The 20646-nt window shown below is 40.4% G+C and overlaps 2 protein-coding genes across 6 annotated transcripts in view; one reads left to right on the plus strand and one right to left on the minus strand.

The window, feature by feature from the left end:
• Window positions 1-20505, plus strand: part of wnt10a (wingless-type MMTV integration site family, member 10a) — a 36384-nt gene extending 15879 nt beyond the window's left edge. The window contains exon 4 of the mRNA XM_026947337.3: window positions 18376-20505. Within this exon, the coding sequence (XP_026803138.3) occupies window positions 18376-18924 (549 nt within the window). The 3' untranslated portion in view covers window positions 18925-20505. The remainder of the gene's footprint in view (window positions 1-18375) is intronic.
• Window positions 1620-10394, minus strand: LOC128318419 (histone-lysine N-methyltransferase SETD5-like). Of its 5 annotated transcripts, XR_008301813.1 has the most exons (14): window positions 9966-10394; window positions 8807-8942; window positions 8494-8656; window positions 8176-8368; window positions 7936-8037; window positions 7751-7822; window positions 7519-7611; window positions 6672-6764; window positions 5883-5975; window positions 5242-5313; window positions 4552-4657; window positions 4244-4308; window positions 3346-3527; window positions 1621-3242 (listed from the first exon to the last, which is right to left on the minus strand). XR_008301813.1 is itself a non-coding variant. In XM_053234439.1 (13 exons), exons 2-13 carry the CDS (start codon window positions 9092-9094, stop codon window positions 4145-4147), a joined length of 1299 nt encoding a protein of 432 aa, XP_053090414.1. In that variant the 5' UTR covers window positions 9095-9157; window positions 9966-10044; the 3' UTR covers window positions 1620-4144. The 5 variants fall into 5 exon arrangements, 4 of the variants coding, with proteins under 4 accessions (XP_053090414.1, XP_053090411.1, XP_053090412.1 ...); XM_053234439.1 differs by adding an exon at window positions 9083-9157 and having other exon boundaries at window positions 1620-4308; window positions 9966-10044; XM_053234437.1 differs by having other exon boundaries at window positions 1621-3527.
• Window positions 20506-20646: the final 141 nt, after the last annotated feature.

Consider the following 20646-nt stretch of genomic DNA (forward strand, 5'->3'; position numbering starts at 1 on the left):
GAAAGGGGCTGCGTGTGTCTGCATTTATATATATATATATATGCTGGGCCCTTGAGCAAGGCCCTTAACCCTCAACTGCTTAGTTGTATAAGATAAGTTGTATGAGATAATTGTAAGTCACTCTGGATAAGGGCGTCTGCCAAATGCCATAAATATAAATGTAAAAATTTAAATATATAGAAATGGGGGTGTGTCTGAGGTTATATATGGAAATGGGGGTGTGTCTGAGGTTTTATATATATAGAAATGGGGGTGTGTCTGAGGTTTTATATGGAAATGGGGGTGTGTCTGAGGTTATATATGGAAATGTGGGCGTGTCTGATGTTATATATGGAAATGGGGGTGTGTCTGATTTTATATATGGAAATGGGGGTGTGTCTGATGTTATATATGGAAATGGGGGAGTGTCTGAGGTTATATATGGAAATGGGGGAGTGTCTGAGGTTATATATGGAAATGGGGGAGTGTCTGAGGTTATATATGGAAATGTGAGTGTGTCTGATGTTATATATGGAAATGGGGGAGTGTCTGAGGTTATATATGGAAATGGGGGAGTGTCTGATGTTATATATGGAAATGGGGGAGTGTCTGAGGTTATATATGGAAATGTGAGTGTGTCTGATGTTATATATGGAAATGGGGGTGTGTCTGATGTTATATATGGAAATGGGGGAGTGTCTGAGGTTATATATGGAAATGGGGGAGTGTCTGAGGTTATATATGGAAATGGGGGTGTGTCTGAGGTTATATATGGAAATGGGGGTGTGTCTGAGGTTATATATGGAAATGGGGGCGTGTCTGATGTTATATATGGAAATGGGGGAGTGTCTGAGGTTATATATGGAAATGGGGGTGTGTCTGAGGTTATATATGGAAATGGGGGTGTGTCTGAGGTTATATATGGAAATGGGTGTGTGTCTGAGGTTATATATGGAAATGGGGGTGTGTCTGAGGTTATATATGGAAATGGGAGCGTGTCTGCTGTTATATATGGAAATGGGGGTGTGTCTGATGTTATATATGGAAATGGGGGAGTGTCTGAGGTTATATATGGAAATGGGGGTGTGTCTGAGGTTATATATGTAACTAACGCAGAGTATACGCTCACTTAGTACTAAGCTGTCACACACACACACATATACACACACACACTGAGCATGTAGTGTGCATGAATCAGCAGGCTTTGGTGTTTGAGTGTGTGGGAGGTGGATCAGCTTTCTGTTCTTTTCACTGTGTGTTAAAGTGATGTTTCAAAGATGAGCGCTTCTTTATACACACACACACACACACACACACACACATATACACACACACACATTTTTTGATCTGACTTTGATGCTCAGATTTCACGGACATTAAACACTTGGTGTGATGGTCGCTACTGTGGTTTTGTGCTCCACGTTTGTTTAATCTAAAGCACAGAGACTTGTGGCAGTGTGTAAATGATCAGGAAGGGTTTGTTCACACACACACACACACACACACGCACACACACACACACCTTATCCATGCTCGATTACCTGCAGCATAAGTCTGTTTCATCTGCACTGAAAACCCCCTCAGATGCTTTAACCAGTAGCAGCACATTTACAATTACAGGCTTAGGCTAAAGCAAACAGCTGCATTCCCCCCGACACACACACACACACACACACACACACACACATACTGGTTTTTAAGTCTTACGAGGACTTTGCCGGCCAAACCAGTTGAAACGTGGTTTAAGGGGACCCACCTTTCCCTTTGTGCTACAGCAATGCCGTAAACATCAAAAAATTTGGTTTTTTTTTAGCAAGACAAATTTCACTTCAGATTTCTTCTACGCAAAATTAAACTCTTAAACACAAGACCTGACATTATGGTTGCATATAAGGACCGTCTGAGAAGCTCCCGCCTCCGACAGAATTGGTACTTATAAGGTCACACCGCTTTATCGGGACATCAGTTTAACAATACACAAAAAAAGACTTTACACTGTATTAGAAGGACAGGCATGTTTTATTGGTACTCGACTTAACACAAACACAAACATGACCACATGGTGATTTACCGGGTCACCTGTGACTTAACAGAACAAGTCCTTCTATACAACAATTACAGAACATTAAGCAACTCAGGTTAGGGATACTACAACTGAGCACTTAAAAAACATAACTGTTAACTGTTAACATAATTTTTAACTCTGTTAAATACAGTCCCCTCTGAAAAGCAAGTTCAATTATATTGTTTTTCCTATACCTAGACATCTGGGTTTAAGATCAAATGACGAATATAAAACGATAGCTCAGAATTTTAGCTTTTTTTCCTGATATTTACATATAGATTTTTGAAACATTTTATTTTCAAGTGATGAAGTATGTTGGAACATGTGACTGGTGTTTCTTGTTGCCCAGGTGTATCCTGTTAAATTGATTGTTTAAAGAATTAGTAGCTATGAACAGCTACTCTTGTTTTGAGCGATGTATATGGGATGTATGTATGCTGGCTTGATACAGTTATTGCAAGTAAGGGATATGAACCAAATATTAAGTGCTGTTTAATTTACTTTAAGAGAATTTGTGCCTATACCAAAAGGTGCCATGTTTTAAGCTGTGTAACACAGATATAAAAATCAGGAAATGAAAGCTGAAATTCTAAACCATCATCTCATATTCATCTTTTGACCTCAAACCCAAACGTCTTCAGTGTATAGCAAAAACAGACTAATTGAGCTTGCTGTTCCGTTACTTTCAGAGGAACCTTTATGTAGCATCCCTTGCCCATTTTTCCTGCTTCTAACACATCAACACAGAGAACTGACTGTTATACCAATATATCCCAACCCTCAACAAATGCCATCGTAGAGAAATAATCAATGTTATTCACTTCACCTTTCACTGGTTGTTATGTCTGATTGGTGTATACAACACGTATCAAAAGAATCAATTAGATTGTGATGTTTAAAATTGTGAACCTTATAGCCAGCTTATTGCACATAAAACAGCAGGTGCTCTATGGGACATGGGCAAAGCATCTGTGTTTGAGACTAAACAAACAAGTATATAAATATGCACATCATACAACCATAAAGACTGGGAGATATGATGACATATACTTTTGTTTCAAATTAAAAATAGGTAAAACAAAAATGATAATTATGAGTTATATGACTAAAATAAAAGTCAAAACCACATATATAACTTGGAAAATACAACCAGAACATCCAGCTTTGGCTTCTTTTGGTGGGTGATCCTTCTGCATCCCTGTAAGAAGAGATTACCACATTATTCAGCACACAAACAGTGTGGACTGATCATGACCAAAACAATTGGGCATGTAACACATCAATATGTTAGAAAAACCTACCAATCTGCACTGGTGCACTCATAGACACATTCATATTCTCACTTTCAGTGCCATTCTCAGATTCACTTCCATCAGTTTAGCCAGGAGAACTAAATGAACACCACGGTAGGGTCAGGGTTTTGGGTTTGGCAGCCATGGCAGAGTCTACATTCCCACACCAGATATCTCCTGGGGTTTGGAAGCTTTTAAGTGCAATGAAAGAAGATGACGTTGCCTCTGTAGTACGCAATGACTTTTGTAATTTCTAATCCATCAGTAGTTTTTCTTATTTTCAGTACAAGAAATTACAGATGACTGAAGACACTCCTCAGCTTCATCCACTTTAGCTTTGCCCTCTGCCATTAATGATTCCTCAACATCTCCATGTAAATCACTTCCACCAGCTCCCTCTCTTACTTCCAACAGTTGCTGGCTTGCAGATGTTCCAGTGACTGTTGTTGGCAGCATTAAACTGTCTGATGCACTGCCTAAAACTGCAACTTTTGACGTTCTGTAGGTCTCAGACACTTGCTTACCCTGAACTTTGCTTGAAAGATTATCTGAGGTTTGTGTATAGCTCGCTTCATTGTCGTAGTCTACATCAGTCAACTGCTCCTCATAAAGTAAACCAACTTCTTCTCTGGCCTTAACACACACGTTTCCCTTGCTTGCACCTTCAGGATTCAACTTGGCAATCTGGGAATAAATAGCCTTTCGTTTCTCCATATTCAAGGGGCATTCTCCTTGTAACTCTACTGAACTCTCAGATTCACTGTCTGACTCTGACTGTGGCACATATTCTTCATCTAGTGATTCATCCTCACCAGTACTTACTCTCTAGTACCAGAAAACAAACGATCACTAGAAATTGCACTTGCAAATGACTAAAATTTATATAATGAATTATAAATGCACTCACCCATGATAGTGACTCATTCTTAATAAGTTTTACAAAGCAGGACTTGTGCCAAAAACAATTGCAGACTGCAAAAGAGAGAGAAGTAAATAAGTAAGAATGTAAGACTTCAATACACATAAAACTAAAAACACCACAACTGTTGCCTTAACTCAATATAAAAAGATGAAGCTTAGAATTTTATTAATAATTTTCAAACCTTATGAATTTATGAGACCAGGACCACTGTCTGGAAACAATGGGCCAATTGGACAAACCATACCAGTTATAAATTAACTGCCATCTTAAATACTGTAAAGTACATTACTGACCTTTGCATCTCAGACCAATCCATTTGAGTGATGCTACAGGTCCAACACATGCTGCACATTTGTTCATGCTCGAAACAGTTGTGAAGACCATTTCATGTTTACAATTCTGTGAATAGAATTAATAAAACTCATTTGACATCACAACCAAAAATATTTGTCTAAAAGTAACTCTAGTGGAGGAATAACATGGAAAGCAAAATCCATTTATTTGATGTTAGATGATGTGCACTTTGGGCATTTTCACAACTCAAATACAAATACAGACAAAAAGAGCATGCCTGTTAGAGGTTTTACTCTTGACTTTATATAACAAAAGCTGAGGTGACAAAATACTAACAAGTATCTGGATATTCTAGATACTGCATCAGCATTCTCTTTCACACGTCTTCATTTTAATTCTGGATGTGTTTAAGTATGAGGCAATGGTGACAAAAAAAGCAAAATGTATGTTTTTAAAACAAATCAAAAATGATCAAAATAACTGATAAATATAGGTTTTGATAGCAGAACATGTTGCTCACTAATGTGATATTCGACATAGTGTATGAATGGCTTTGGTCATTACACATACAGTAGATATTTGAAATTATGCAACATGAAATAAATTATACAAATAATGAAGGAAATTATTGATGATGTATTCCATAGAAATATCATAAGCCAGAAATAATGTCTATCCAGCAAACTTACTTTTTCTGTTTTCTCACTTGGTGCTATTGTATCTTTTTCCTCAGGCCCAGATTGCTCCTTCACAATGGTAATCTGAAATATTAGACAACAAAATGTTAAGGTTACAGATTAACCAGGCTAGGAGTATTTTCTGGCAAACACCAAACACCATTTTCATGAATTAAAATGTTACACCGAGTGGGTGGTGGGTACAAAAGTTAGTGTCACATTCAAGATCCAAAAGGGCAATACAATTTTTAAACCTATTTTGGTTCAAACATGCATTAGCTTTAACTAATGGTGTTTTCCATGCAAACTACACCATTAAATAGGCAACAGTAGTCTACAACAAATGTGCTATGCACCAGTTCCTTGACACTCACACTATACTATGTCCAGTTACATTTTCTGACATGTCTGACCTCCAACAGCTCTCTGCATGCATGTATCAGGCACACTTTACTCTCGCACTCGACTTTATGACTATTTGATATACAGGAAGTGTATCCAAAAAAAATTGAAGACATCAAAAAAACTCCATTCTCATTCCAAACATCAGACAGGCAGGGCAGCTATAGTGTCTTTCTAACCAGTTTAGTGACATTAGCAGGCAATGGCTATCCTTTTGGACATAATTAATCAGAAGATGATCTCAAAATTACCTTTTCTGTCTCCTTTCTTGGAACCTCAGGCTCCATCTTGTCCTTTATAGTCGTCGGCACTGTTGTAACCTCAGTAATGGTTCCAGCTGTATTCTAAAAACAAAAATAACAAGAGATTTCTATGATGATAAACCAGCACCCAAGTCAGATCAATACACATTTACAGTGCACCACTCCCAGTGACTCTGAAGAGGCAGATAAATAACTAATAATGTATATGGTGTTCATGATATAGCTTCACAAAGTGAAGTCCCTCGAGACCAGGTTTCTGTCAGACGCTTTACACACAGCTGCTGATGTGCATTTACTATCACATGTCTACAAGGTCCCTTTAATACCCAGTGTACTGATAAACCAGTGCTGTGCCACACACAAGCTGATGAACACAGAGTCATCATATAAATCAATACTGTCCTCATATACCATGTACTAGTCAAACACACTGACACACACTAATATTCCTCTGGTAGAGGATCCTTATAGCATAGTTCCTAAAGGTTCTCATTAGACACAGTGTTCTCATAAAACAGGTCTCAGCCATACACATCACATACACACACTAACTACATTCTTAATATAGTGCCTACAACTGCAGACACTTCTATCTCTGTGCTCAAGAAATGTTTCCAGTGCGAGGAGCAGCTCACAGACACACTTCACTATTACAGTGCACCAGTCCCAGTGACTTTAAACAGACAGTGTACTGTGATTAAAAACTCCCTCAAACTCCGCAAACTGCACAGAACAATTAGGGAGATAATTAATCAGATGATGATTTCTACAATTTACCTTTTCTGTCTCTCCTCCTGGAACATCAGTCTCCAACTTGTCCATCACAGACGTCAGCTCTGATGTAACCTCAGTGACGGCTCCAGCTATATTCTAAAAACAGACATCATAAAACATTTTTCTCATTTCACACTTGTTACACACACAGTATTCCCAAGAAGAATTTGGAATCAGCGATTTTCTGTAACAGTTGTGCTGGAAGTTTCCAACGAGTTTCAATCAACAAATTTTCAGTTCATCCACAGTAGCGCATCAGCAGTCTTCCATCATTGCATCTCTCAAATGCTCTATAGGGTTTAGGTCAGGGCTCTGGGAAGTGTTCATATGTGCACTGTATATACAGTATATTAGGGAAGTGCACTGTATATATGGTATACTATTTATACCCATATAATGGACATCCATCAGTGATAATGATGCCCGTAAAAACAGTGCTGTAGCTGATTAACTCATAACTGCACCCCACACACTGTAACGTGTGTGTCACTGCTGTACTCACGGTAGACCACATATATACTCAGTGCTGCTCCTATAATGGTCCCCTACTACTGAGGGATGAGAATATAACACACTGCACATAGTAAAAGGAATGAACTCTAGTCAGTAACTATACATCTGTTAAATGCCAATTTAAGATAAAGTATATGGTGTTCATTATATAGCTTCACAAAGTGAAGTCCCTCGAGACCAGGTTTCTGTCAGACGCTTTACACACAGCTGCTGATGTGCATTTACTATCACATGTCTACAAGGTCCCATTAATACCCAGTGTACTGATAAACCAGTGCTGTGCCACACACAAGCTGATAGGGGGATCATTAATCAAAACATGATTTCTATAGTTTACCTTTTCTGTCTCTCCACCCGGAACATCAGTCTCCAACTTGTCCATCACAGACGTCAGCTCTGATGTAACCTCAGTGACGGCTCCAGCTATATTCTAAAAACAGACATCATAAAACATTTATTATTAATAAAACCAAATTTTCAATACTTATTATTCAAGCTTGTAAATTGAGTATAGAATTGTATATGTAAAATCAACAGGTTTTAATTCATTATATATTTCTGTAAATGACCTGTTCTGTTTGGTTGATGGCTGCCTGGGTATCTTCGGTCACAGGGGTAAAGGGGTCTGCCTCAGAAACAGCCTACAGAACAGGTTAAAGAGCAAGACGAAAGGCATGTATTAAAACTGGAGTACTGCTTGGTTTCAGCAGACCATGTTAGCCATCTTCCAATTCTTTCACTGACTACAGGATACCTGGTGCTGTGACAGAGACTGATTGTCTTTCACCCTCCTGGCCTCACTCAATGCCATAGTGCTGTTTTCCTCTGGTGGCAGTTGGTGTTCTTCAGCTACAATCTGTGAAGATTTGTTAGGACAGTGTAAAATATTGGGAATATAATTAGATGATTGTAGCATGTAATGATTTGTAAGTTATGTTTGCACCGGCATGTTTAAGCGTGGCCCAATAACACTGAATAGTTCAATCTTTAATACCTTATTTCTCCAAGGCAACTCAGAATTGCCATAATCGTATGTGATTTCTTCTCCAGGGTCGATGCTCCTAGTCACAAATAAACACAGATGAGGCTTTCCCTCTACAGTGATTATTTTCATTTTGCTGTTTGGGCTGATGTGGTCATCATTGACAAGTCTCCCAAGGGAACCATCTTCTCTGGAAGCATCGACACTGAAGCATGATATAAGACAACACATAACATCTTGTGGCTGCACAGAAGACCTTTTCAAAACTTTATGCATTAGCATGATCTTACAGAAAACATTATATGAAGAACAATGCAATGTTATACATACCATAAGAGTCTTCCATTGAAACGGAATTCATACATGAATGCTTTCATGGCATCGTGATATAACTTCTGTCGTCGTTCACATTCAGCTTTGTTTATGAGTTGTCCTCTGTACTCCAAAAGAAAATCTCCCTTATCAAAATGAACACAACTGAATACTCCACGTCCTGTATGAGAAAGCACAACACCTGTTAGTCCAGTGTTTATTCAAACTGAGCAGCACATCTGCAGTGTTCTCTAACATCCTGATGCTCCTAAATAAGAATAATAATTTTTTAAACAAAAAAAATAACAAAGAATGACATATTAAGACTTACCTATAAATGAATTTATATATTTCACATCAAATCCCTCCTTGTCTTTGGCAGCAGATGTGAAATATTCAGCCTCCTGTTTGGGATTGTCTCTCCTCCTCCTCCTCAGCTTCATCTCACACAGTCTGTACACCGGACGCTGTGTGTCCACGCACAACTCATCCTTAGTACTTTAGTTCATTTAGTTTATACTTAAGTTTGAAGCCTTAAAACACTTTGGCCTGTATATAGGTTATTGTTATATAAATGTAAAGCAATGTAAATTTCCTGTGAGCCTACCGAGGGCTCCATCAGTGATGCTGAGGGATGTGCTGTTACTCTGCTGTGACGTCACCGCAGCACCAGCACACACAGCTGATAAACAAACCACACCACTCTCATTTATATACTATATATAAATATATAATAAACATATATATAATAAATATATATAGTTATTTAAAGGTGCGAACTAGCTTATTTACGAGGCGTGTAGAGACTGTCAGGGGTCAGAGAGAGTAAAACCCGCAGCTGCAGCATGATAAAATGTTAGTGTTAAATCGCGCGCCCCCGACGCGCGCGCCCGACACGCACTACAGCGGCGCGAGCTAACAGGAAGTGGTGCAGCCAAACTAAGCAACTGCAGCTAACTAACAGTTAATAGAGTTCGCTCCGGGATTAATAAAATAACACCGAAATAAACACTTCTCCAGTCTCCATGCTGTTTGTTGTTTACCGGTTGTTGCTTGTGTTCAGCTAACGCAGGCCACTCGAAACCATTTGAGCTACAAACCATACACCCGCACTGTGTTCCGGAAGAGATGATTTAAAGATCAGCGATGTCGCACATTAGCATTAAATATCATTAGCAACGCTACCATGCTAATTTACCGATATTTCCCGTTTATATTAATTAAACCAAATTCACATAAACCATAACCTACACTTAAACTCATTCATTAAAAATACATTTGCCAAGTTTTTAAAGTAGAGAATTCTGTGATTATTATGGTAACTAGCAGGATTTTTAAGATATACTCATTAGACTAAACATGTACCCCATTCTCATGAGCATAATCTTTTATTTTTTAATCTGAATATGTATAAACTAAAGTAAACGTGCATTTTGCAATATAATCATATAAAGTACATTTAATAAAGTGTATAAAGTTAATTCTCATACCTGTTTTTTAAAGATTGACGTATTATGAGTTCCGCATGATGACGCGCTGCACATAGAGAAACTCCGCCCACAAACCGAGACACGTGACATGAATGACATCGGCCGCAGCCAATCAGAGCGCGAATTAGGCGAGTCAGCGGTAGCCAATCAGAAGGCTCAAATTTTGTGTGAGTGTGTAAGTTGGTGCAATACCAAGACCAGACTAAAGGGGGCGCTATATTAAATTCCGAGTTAACACTGTGTAAAGTCAGTTTCAGGGGTATGTGGTGTAAGTGGACTTCGACCGAAACTTTGAATTTTAGCTTCTCTTACTTAGATATATATAGATATATTAGAGGAATTATGGGGACACTGTCCCTGTCCTCATAATTCCAAATGTCCCCGTAGTGTCGGTACGTAATCAGGTCAAAAGTCCTCATAAGCCATAAAAACCAACGCAGGACACACACACACACACACACACACATACACATACACATACACACACACACACACACACACACACACACACACACACACACACACACTGGGGTGGGATTAGGAATGTACCAGCGCATGCTATTCCTTGCCATGTCCCTGTTGGTGGGTTTTTGTGAGATGTCAGGGATTCATGTATTGTTGCTGCACCTCAGTTATTCTAATATGATTAGAGCTATTGTTAGAGTTAGCACTGTGGTTAAAGCTACTGCTACAGCTAAAGTTAGAGTTAAATGTTAATGTAAAATTAAATGTAAGACTAGATTTAAGGGTAAACATTGATCATCCTGTCTACAGTGTATGAATCCAGACTATAAATATCAACCCAGATTATAAATATTAATCAGGGCCATAGCGCATCGATCCAGATTGTAACATATCGATCCGCAGTATTGCGTGTCGATCCAGACTATAATGTATCAATCCAGGTGATATACATAGTTATATATAATTACATACAGTTTATGTTTTGTGCCATTTGATTAGATCTTTCTATATGTTGGAGAACCACATGGACTTTTATAGAAAGACATTCCTTTGATTGTGATTAATTTGATTGTGATTCTTGGACACACCTTTTCAGCTCCACGGTCAGCTGATTTAATATCCTTCGTCATTAGCGCTGGTTCTTTCTCATTAGATAAGAGTGTGATGATGAGAAATGACATGAGATGAGAGTGATATTGCATTTTTCAGGATATAATGGAGACGTGGTGTGTCTGTGCTCAGCTCGCTCCCACTGTGGGAAACTGCTCATTGTTTGCTGCTTCCCTCCTGCGTAATTTCTCCCTGTATCGGTCCATCAGTCCATTTCTGCTCCGCTTGATTGTCCAGACAAAACACACAGGAGATAATAGGGGTGGCTTTTCTTCTGAACTGGCCGGTCATCCACTCCGGACACTCAATGAGCCATGAAACTATTTCCTTATGCGCATACACACACTAGTACACATCGCTGTTTATGTATCAGTCCTCTTCATTGGCCAGCTTTTCTTAGCCCAGCTCACACGTCTCAGGATGTTCAACACTGCGGGTGTATTCTGAGAGCTAGCTTATAACAAATATTAATGCAAAAAGAAAAGTTTTATTATTGTAACGAAAAGTTTAAAAATGGGTAAATATTTAAAAATTGTGCACAGTAGAAGTTGTGATTTGTCTCGGAGACTCTCAACTCATCCACGCTAGACACAAAATGAGCCATGAAGCTATTTTCCTGTTACACACACACACACACACACACATAAACACACTGAGGCGGGACATGTTGATGTTTGCTCTGCTTTGTCTCGTGATGATGTTTTGGGTGAACTGCACGTGGTTCGGTTCTTCTGGCGTCAGAACGATAAGGTGTTTGACCTGATTGCCCAGGCAGTTTTTTTAACAGAGGAGAGTCAGGATTAGCGTTAGTTAGCATTCACCCTTATTAGGGGGAATTAGTTTACGTGGCATGATATTATAATAATTACCAACATGATCCAGCATTCCGAAAAGTCTGGAAAGTAAACATTCTGCAGGAAATGACCTCCTATATTTAGCCAAACACAGAGCTTCATCAGTAATAATACTGCTGTTCAAATGTACCTCATAGTGATGTAATAATATAAACTGATAATAGACACGCCCCCTGCCCTGATGTTACTGCTATTACATTTCACACTTATCACTGGCTGTAATGTCTTAATCTGAGCTATGACATTGATCTAGGGGTAAAACATGTTAGTCCAGGCTACAGAATTTCAGGCTAATTTGTATCATTCTGGGTTACAGCGTAACAGTCCGGGTTACAGCGTAACAGTCCAGGTTACAGCGTAACAGTCCAGGTTACAGCGTAACAGTCCAGGTTACAGCGTAACAGTCCAGGTTACAGGGTGTCAGTCCAGGTTACAGCGTATCAGTCCGGGTTACAGCGTAACAGTCCAGGTTACAGCGTATCAGTCTGCGTTACAGTGTAACAGTCTGCATTACAGCGTATCCATCCGGGTTACAGCGTATCAGTCCGGGTTACAATGGCCTGACACCATTCACACTGGGAGTTTGGTTCACTTGGTCAAGTGAAGGCAGTCCCAGTCCCAGAAACAGACCTTTGGGCTCCTGAACTTGGTGCTCTGTGGTTTACTTCACGTGAACTTGTGTGTGTGCTGTACGTGTGAAAGAGCGTACACATGTAGCTTCAGGCTGGGCGTCAAATATCATGATTGCTGCCTCATGTACCCATTTTACTGGTTTAAGAAATTCCAGTGAAAACATCTTATACAATGCACCTCTCATGGCATGTTACACACAGTGTTCACAGGTTCTTCTTCATGACAATTAATGAGAACGCTACAGTCTGCTGTTTGCTGGAGCTCCATGCACAGCAGAAATGCTTCAGCAATAATTCCCATCATGGAAAAATCACATACATTTAACATGTGGCACTAGCACTACGGTTGGAGTTAGTGGTGTTAGCATGCCTTAGCACTCGTTCTCTTGGCTGAGCTTTCACAGGAGTGTCAGGACGGTTAAGGTCGTGTTTCAGCATTGTGTATTTCAGAGCGATTGATTGCTGGCTCATCACAGCACTCTCATTGCCACGTGTGATTAACGTGGCTGCTGTTTGTGCTGGAGAGAAGATAAAAGGAGCTGGAAGTTGTGAGTTTGTTGATACGACTTGTAGCTGGTGTGATGGTGTTCAGAAACACGGCAGCCGATTTGGCTGAGTGAGACCGTGAGAGTAGGAACCAGGGAGGAGAGATAAAGTGGAAAAGAAAACCAATATGCAACTGAAACAAGCTGCTGGCAGGAGGTGAGCAGTGGAGGAGCAGAAGCTCATGCCACATCACGGATCAGTGCATAACGAGTTCAATGTGCTGAAAGGAGGATCATCAACCTGTCATACGTCTCCTCGCACCTCACTATCCTGCAATCATGATCTCAGCTTTTACTGCCATAAACTCACCTCCACAGCACGCCATGAGCTCACCTCCTCATCACACTGTAAACTCTCCTCCACATCACGCTGTAAACTCTCCTCTACATCACGCTGTAAACTCTCCTCCTCATCACACTGTAAACTCTCCTCTACATCACGCTGTAAACTCTCCTCTACATCACGCTGTAAACTCTCCTCCTCATCACGCTGTAAACTCTCCTCTACATCACGCTGTAAACTCTCCTCCACATCACGCTGTAAACTCTCCTCCTCATCACGCTGTAAACTCTCCTCCACATCACGCTGTAAACTCTCCTCCTCGTCACGCTGTAAACTCTCCTCCACGTCACGCTGTAAACTCTCCTCCTCGTCACGCTGTAAACTCTCCTCCACGTCACGCTGTAAACTCTCCTCCTCGTCACGCTGTAAACTCTCCTCCTCGTCACGCTGTAAACTCTCCTCCGCGTCACGCTGTAAACTCTCCTCCGCGTCACGCTGTAAACTCTCCTCCTCATCACGCTGTAAACTCTCCTCTACATCACGCTGTAAACTCTCCTCCTCATCACGCTGTAAACTCTCCTCTACATCACGCTGTAAACTCTCCTCCTCATCACGCTGTAAACTCTCCTCCACATCACGCTGTAAACTCTCCTCCTCGTCACGCTGTAAACTCTCCTCCTCGTCACGCTGTAAACTCTCCTCCTCGTCACGCTGTAAACTCTCCTCCTCATCACGCAAAGTATTTAAAATGTATTATGTTTATATGTAATAATGATTACAGTTTTGTTACATAATAAATTTAAAGTTAATTAGATTTGTTGTAATTTCTAATTATAATTAAAAAATCTACTACATTGTTTTAGTAATGTATATATTATGTAATGTACAATTAAAAAAATTTTTTTTTAAAAATGTAATTTCTAATTATAATGTTGACAGTAATACATTTAAAATAAAATATATATAAATAAATAATTTTAAATAATATAAATGATTTCTACTTTAATATAATTACAAAATATTTTAAAGATTAATAGATAAAAATAGATCTAATCTACTGTGAATGCAAATTTGTTTAATAAGTCTATTTACTTTGTTAAATCATTTTATTAAATTTATGTAGATGGCGGTTTTAACTGATGGAACATCATCCAGTGTCTTGCATCAGAGCAAAGAGAAAAGTTATTATCAGTCTATAAAGTACAGTATCAAAGAAATAATATGGCCTGACTGCAGAGGATTGTGGGTAAAAGATGGCAGGTGTGTGAGAGCTGAGTGAGAGAAATGATGTGCAGGTGGAGGAGGAGATGAAGCCCCGCCCCTCTGTCAGGAAGTGAGGAATGCAGTGTGGTCGTTGGGGTTAACATGCCTCCTCATGCCCACCCTCTGCTCTTCACACTAAACACTCCTGATTACAGCCGCTGGCCATTTAACACACACACACACACACACACACACACACATTTCAAAAGATTTTACACTTCAAACACAGTGGGAACTAGAACAGGTTTCACCTTCCTACTCTCCGATCATGGGGGATCAGTTCCAAATGCAGATCAGTTAATGTGTGAGTGTGTGTGTGTGTGTGTGTGAGTGTGTGTGTGTGTGTGTGTGCACTACAGGAAGTAGCATAAAACAGCATGTGTACATCAAACACTCAGAGACTAAAACATACATAGCTCATAAATCTGTATGGTAAAGTCTGGAGAGAGAGAGCGAGAGAGAGAGAGAGAGAGAGAGAGTGTGTGTGTGTGTGTGTGTGTGTGTTGAGGAGTGTATAGCATGTTGATTGGTGCAGAGCGAGAGCAGAAGAACATCTGGCCGGTTAATTGCAGGAGAGAGGAGCCGAGTTTTCTATAAAGCAGCACCACACTGAGATCAAACACACCACGCTGGGAACACACTCAGACCACAGGCTATACACACACACACGCACACACACACGCACACACACACATGCACACACACACACACGCGCGCGCATATACACACACACATTGTTTAGTGTGCACACTGCATCTTTTGCCACTACATTAACAACAACAACAACAACAATAATAATAATAATAATAATAATAATAGTAACTTCTGGTGAAACAGGATTTGTACTGGAAACCTCCAGGTTCTCGTGTGTGTGTGTGTGTGAGAGAGAGAGTGAGAAAGAGAGAGAGAGAGATGATTCAAGGCTGAGTGTGTGTGTGTGTGTGTGTCACTAGCCTTTTCCTTCACCATCTAACTGCTCTTGATGAACTTCTCAACTGGTGTTAGGTTGCTGCTTTGATGAGGCTGAGGGGGTGTTCCCTGAGAAACCACACACACACACACACACACACACACACACTCACACACACACACACACACTCATCAAAGACTTAGCTGGAACACATAACATGTATTGGAAATGGCTCCTTATTCCCTATTCACTATATAGTCCACATAAACCCCATCATCAGTCCACACATCACTTCCTGTTTGGGCTCCACCCCCTGAGCCCACAGGTGCTGTTGTAGGGAAAAGTTTCAATCAGAGCTTCTACTTTTTCTCTGATCACACAGGACATGAGCAGGCATGTCCACTTCCTCCACCGCTGCAGGGGCAACCAGGGCTTCACGCTTCTCTCTTCCCTTCTCTATAGCAATACTCTGGGCTCCTACCAAACTGGCTGTGTCCTAAATGCTCCTGTATTCCCTGTGCCCTATGTAGTACACTAATACAAGCACACTTGGCTACATTCATGCAGCACTTGAGCAATCACAGATTCATCCAATGAGCATTAAGCACTTTATAGTGGGGAGGAGTTGAGATCAGCACTGCGTATTATAGGTGTGTGTGTGTGTGTGTCCATCATTGCCATGGTGATGATAATATCAGTCATTTAGATACAGTAATTAAATCTGTGTAAGGTATGTGCTATTTGCTGAAACACAATGCAGCAGAACTGGACTACTGAGCTGTGTGTGTGTGTGTGTGTGTGTGTGTGTGTGTGTGTGTGTGTCTGTCAATATGAGGGTGGCCCTCGCTTCCTCTCAGTAATTGGATCTGAAAGTTGGTAAGTGAAGCTGACAGATGAAGGAAGGGAGGACTAAGCATGTCCACACACACACACACACACACACACACACACACACACCGTAGGTTATCAGGGATGGACAAATCGTTAGGCTGAGATTATATCAGATTACATTTCAGTGTTTCATTAGCGCAGGTTCAGCGGGCTGTTGATGAAACGCTCACCAGAGAAGGAAATAAATCTACTTCCTGTTGACTTTGTAAACATAACGCGCTCTGATTGGCTCAGAGCAGGTGAAGCTAGGACAGGGTTCGGCTGTTGATAGCAACTAATTAACTCAGTACATGATTAAGTATGATTAATTAACTATTAATGAACTAATTAGCATATTAATGAGCCTCTACAGAATCAGGAATATGAAGAGAACCAGGTGAAACTGAGCAGAATACAGTAGAGTGCACACACAGTCACCTCACATTTCCACACTTCATCGAGAGAAATTTAACACGCTAGTCAGACTGAAATAACGAGAACTCTACAGCTCACCACCTGCCTTTCAGGCGTGAACACAAACACGATGCATCATCACCGGAGACTTTATCGGGAAAGGACACAGACTACGCCTGCATTCAAGCACTCGCCTAGTTTCCACAGAGGAAACTTCTTCTTTGCGGTTTCTCAGTAACATGCGTAACAAGCTGCATTTTTTCCTTATTAACTTGAGGAGAGAGAATAAGGAGAGGCTGGGGAGGGAACGACTGTTTATAGCTGCTATAACACAAGTGACAACAGGAACTCACTCGTTTCACAGATATTGAATGTAACTATAAACAGATAAAAAGTTCTTTAATACATAAAAGTATATAATTGTTGGTATTAATATAATTGCTGTTGTGTTTTATTCCTTACGTATTATATTTATTATCTCTCATAATATTTCTGTTGGCGCTCTGTGTATCTGTTCATCGTTCTACACAATTATACTAAATAATTATACAACTTCAAATAATTATTCCCTTTAGTCTACAGAATGAATGACATTGTGTTAGCTACATAGAAAAGATCAGACAAGCTAGCTAACTTAATTTTATAGAAGCACGCCTACTGTAAAACCTTGAAAAACTTAAAATTGCAATAAGCAATGCGATGCTCCTGCAAACTATTATAAAAATAAACAACATGCACATCATGTCGGTGAATTAGTCGCTACTTGTCTATGTTCCATATGTGAAGTGTAAAATTACCGTAAATCCTGGACTAGCACATCTACCATAAAACTCCTGAAATAATTAATTAAATCAATTCAGTTTTTTATAGACCACTTTGAACAATAGACTTTCTCACAAAGCAGCTTTAAAAAAAATCTGGATATAGATTTACTGTAAATTTATCCGTAATGAGCAAGCCAGAGGTGAAATCTCCCTGAGACGACATGAGAAAGAAACCTTGAGAGGAAGCAGACTCAAAAGGAAAGCCATCGTCATCTGGGTGACACCGGATAGTGCGCTTCTGAGTCGTTACTCATCCACAGCTGCATACTGTCAGTCCGTCAGTGCTACATGTGCTGAAAGGATCCTGAGGACGCTAACAGAGATGTCACTGTATAAGTCACAGCACCTGGTAGGACTTTATACACCAGAGAATACGGTAAATAAACCACACCAGTGCAGGTGAATGATACTGCTCGTGTTAATGAGGCTATGTTCAGCACAGTGCTGTTTTAGATGTGCTTATTGGTCACTTTTAATATTTATAGCACAACACATGATGAAGGGGGCAGTAGCAGCAGGAACCTCTCTATGAACTATAGGAAGAAACCTTCAGAGTAACCGAGACTCAAAAACATTCTGAAGAAATGATCAAGCTAGCTCACTTTGTTTTATCTAAGCTTGTCCCAAGAGTTTTGCAGGTTTTTTCATGTAGACGGATTTTTACTTTAAGTACCTTCTAGCCCTGTTACGTGGTGTATCCAGTTCTTTCTTAGCAGTTGATCGTTGTTTCCTGTCTCTCAGGTGGTGTTGGATCACATGCGGCGGAAGTGTAAATGTCACGGCACGTCAGGAAGCTGCCAGCTTAAGACGTGTTGGCAAGTGACCCCAGATTTCCGGCTAGTGGGCTCGCTGCTGAAGGAGCGCTTCAACCTAGCCGCACTTATCAAAACACACAACCGCAACACGGGCCAAGTGGAGCACGTCCCTCAGCATCAGCATCAGCACCACCATCATCATCACCACCATAATCATCATAACCATCAAAACCACCATCACCACCATCCCCCGCAGCACCAGCGGCGACGCAACAACGCCAACGAGCTCGTCTACTTCGAGAAGTCTCCAGATTTCTGCGAAAGGGACCTCGAGTCGGACTCGGCGGGGACGCAGGGACGCATCTGCAACAAGACGAGCCAGGGCATGGACAACTGCGAGAGCCTGTGCTGTGGGCGGGGACACAACATCCTGCAGCAGACACGACGCGAACGCTGCAACTGCAAGTTCCACTGGTGCTGCTACGTGGTGTGTGAGGAGTGCAGGGTAAACGAGTGGGTCAGTGTCTGCAAGTGACAACAGCTAAAACCTGTATAAACAAATAAATATATAAACGTCCAGTGATGGGGAGAGACAAAAGGGCAGGACAGAGATGATGGACGAGAGACATCAGACATTTTCCCAACGGACTGCTAGCATTCTGAACTCTGTAGCGGAACAGAGAATAAAGAACCACTTGTTGGAGTGTAAAAGCTGGTGTACACTACGTGTAACTCCGCCCCCTCGTGCCCACTCTTGCCCACCTGCTCACCCCATGATGAGTCCACTCACAGTAGTTCTGCACTGTGTCATTTCAGAAAAAAAGTATTTTTAAATGAAATAAGTTAAGGTTATTGATAAAAAAATATTGTGGATGATCACTAGAGAGCACGCAGTAACATCGTTAGGGTTTAGCGTTTGTCTTTAAAGATCTCAGCGTAGCAGCAACGGAGGTGAGTGGCTCTCTGGTACTTACTGGATGAAGAAGACAAAAGATCCACCATATTAATCCACCATGCACAGAGCCTTCGGTTAACTCCTACATCTTTATATGTTTAACACTTTATGTGTACCACAGACTTGTTCCAGACTGTAAGCCACGCCCACAAAAATTCTGAGACAAACAAGCAATATACACGTCGTTTCCTTATATGGGCATTTTTATTTTCCATAAAGTTTGTACCGTCCCTTAATTAGTATTGCCATGGTAATTAACAATGATTACCATGGAAACCTTGATGTTCAGTTTATAAGGAGCTTCTCCACAAAGCTGACAGTACTGCAGTTTATCACATGCAGTGTGAAATGAGTGTAAGTTCCTACCGTAAAACCCCTGCAAGTTCTTCAAGGGTTCTTCAGGGGTTCTTCAAGGGTTCTTTAACAACTAAAGAAGTCCCAGTGACGCCATTTTCTCACTAGCTAACTTCCCATCCTAGCTACCAGTCATATGAAGCCAGTGTTAAGTACACATCAATGTACTGTTTTAATCCTGATCGTAAATATTGGCACCCAGTTAAGAAGCACAGTTTCATCATTCAGGACTCAAATGCTGTAGGTTATTATTACTTCTCTACTATAAACAATATTATGATACACCTGTACTCATTACATAAGTGATTACCTAGCTGTTAGCCATCAGGTAGCTTCATAGTGATGGTAACGTGATGGAAACATGAGGCATGAACGTGACAGGAACACTTTCTCCTTTAACTATGATGATTCTCAGAAGCATAATCTTTACTCTGTGGATGAACCCCTAATCCTGGGCTCTTTAGCTGTGCTGTAATCTCTTAACGACGACCTGCGGCATGCCGAGCGCGAGCGGGGAAACCCATCCTAACGCCAAGGGGAATTCTGCTGGAGAAAACAAACACACACAGCTCCTCACGGTTCATCGGGCAAAAGCACTATGCGTTTGAGTTTATCCGTCGTTCTGACTCTCGGACGTGAACCGTGTCGTCCTCAGTGGAACTGTTTGCACATTCAGAGCAGCTCTGTTCTCCACAACCGACTGACATGAACTTCTGCCTCCACCCGTAACATACATTTCTTTTGTATTTTTTTTTCTTATTTAAAATTGTATAATGTTTTAAGTTTAATTGTATAAGTTATTTTATTTTGTGGATAATTTAATATTTGAGAAATAAAATAATAATAATAATAATAATAATAATAATAATAATAATAATAATAATAATAAAAACTAAGTATGAAAGAGATTTGGTGAGACTTTTTGGTGATTTCTGGATGAGTGGATGG

This window comes from Pangasianodon hypophthalmus, chromosome 5 (genome assembly GCF_027358585.1).
Source record: "Pangasianodon hypophthalmus isolate fPanHyp1 chromosome 5, fPanHyp1.pri, whole genome shotgun sequence".
NCBI classification, from domain to species: Eukaryota; Metazoa; Chordata; class Actinopteri; order Siluriformes; family Pangasiidae; genus Pangasianodon; species Pangasianodon hypophthalmus.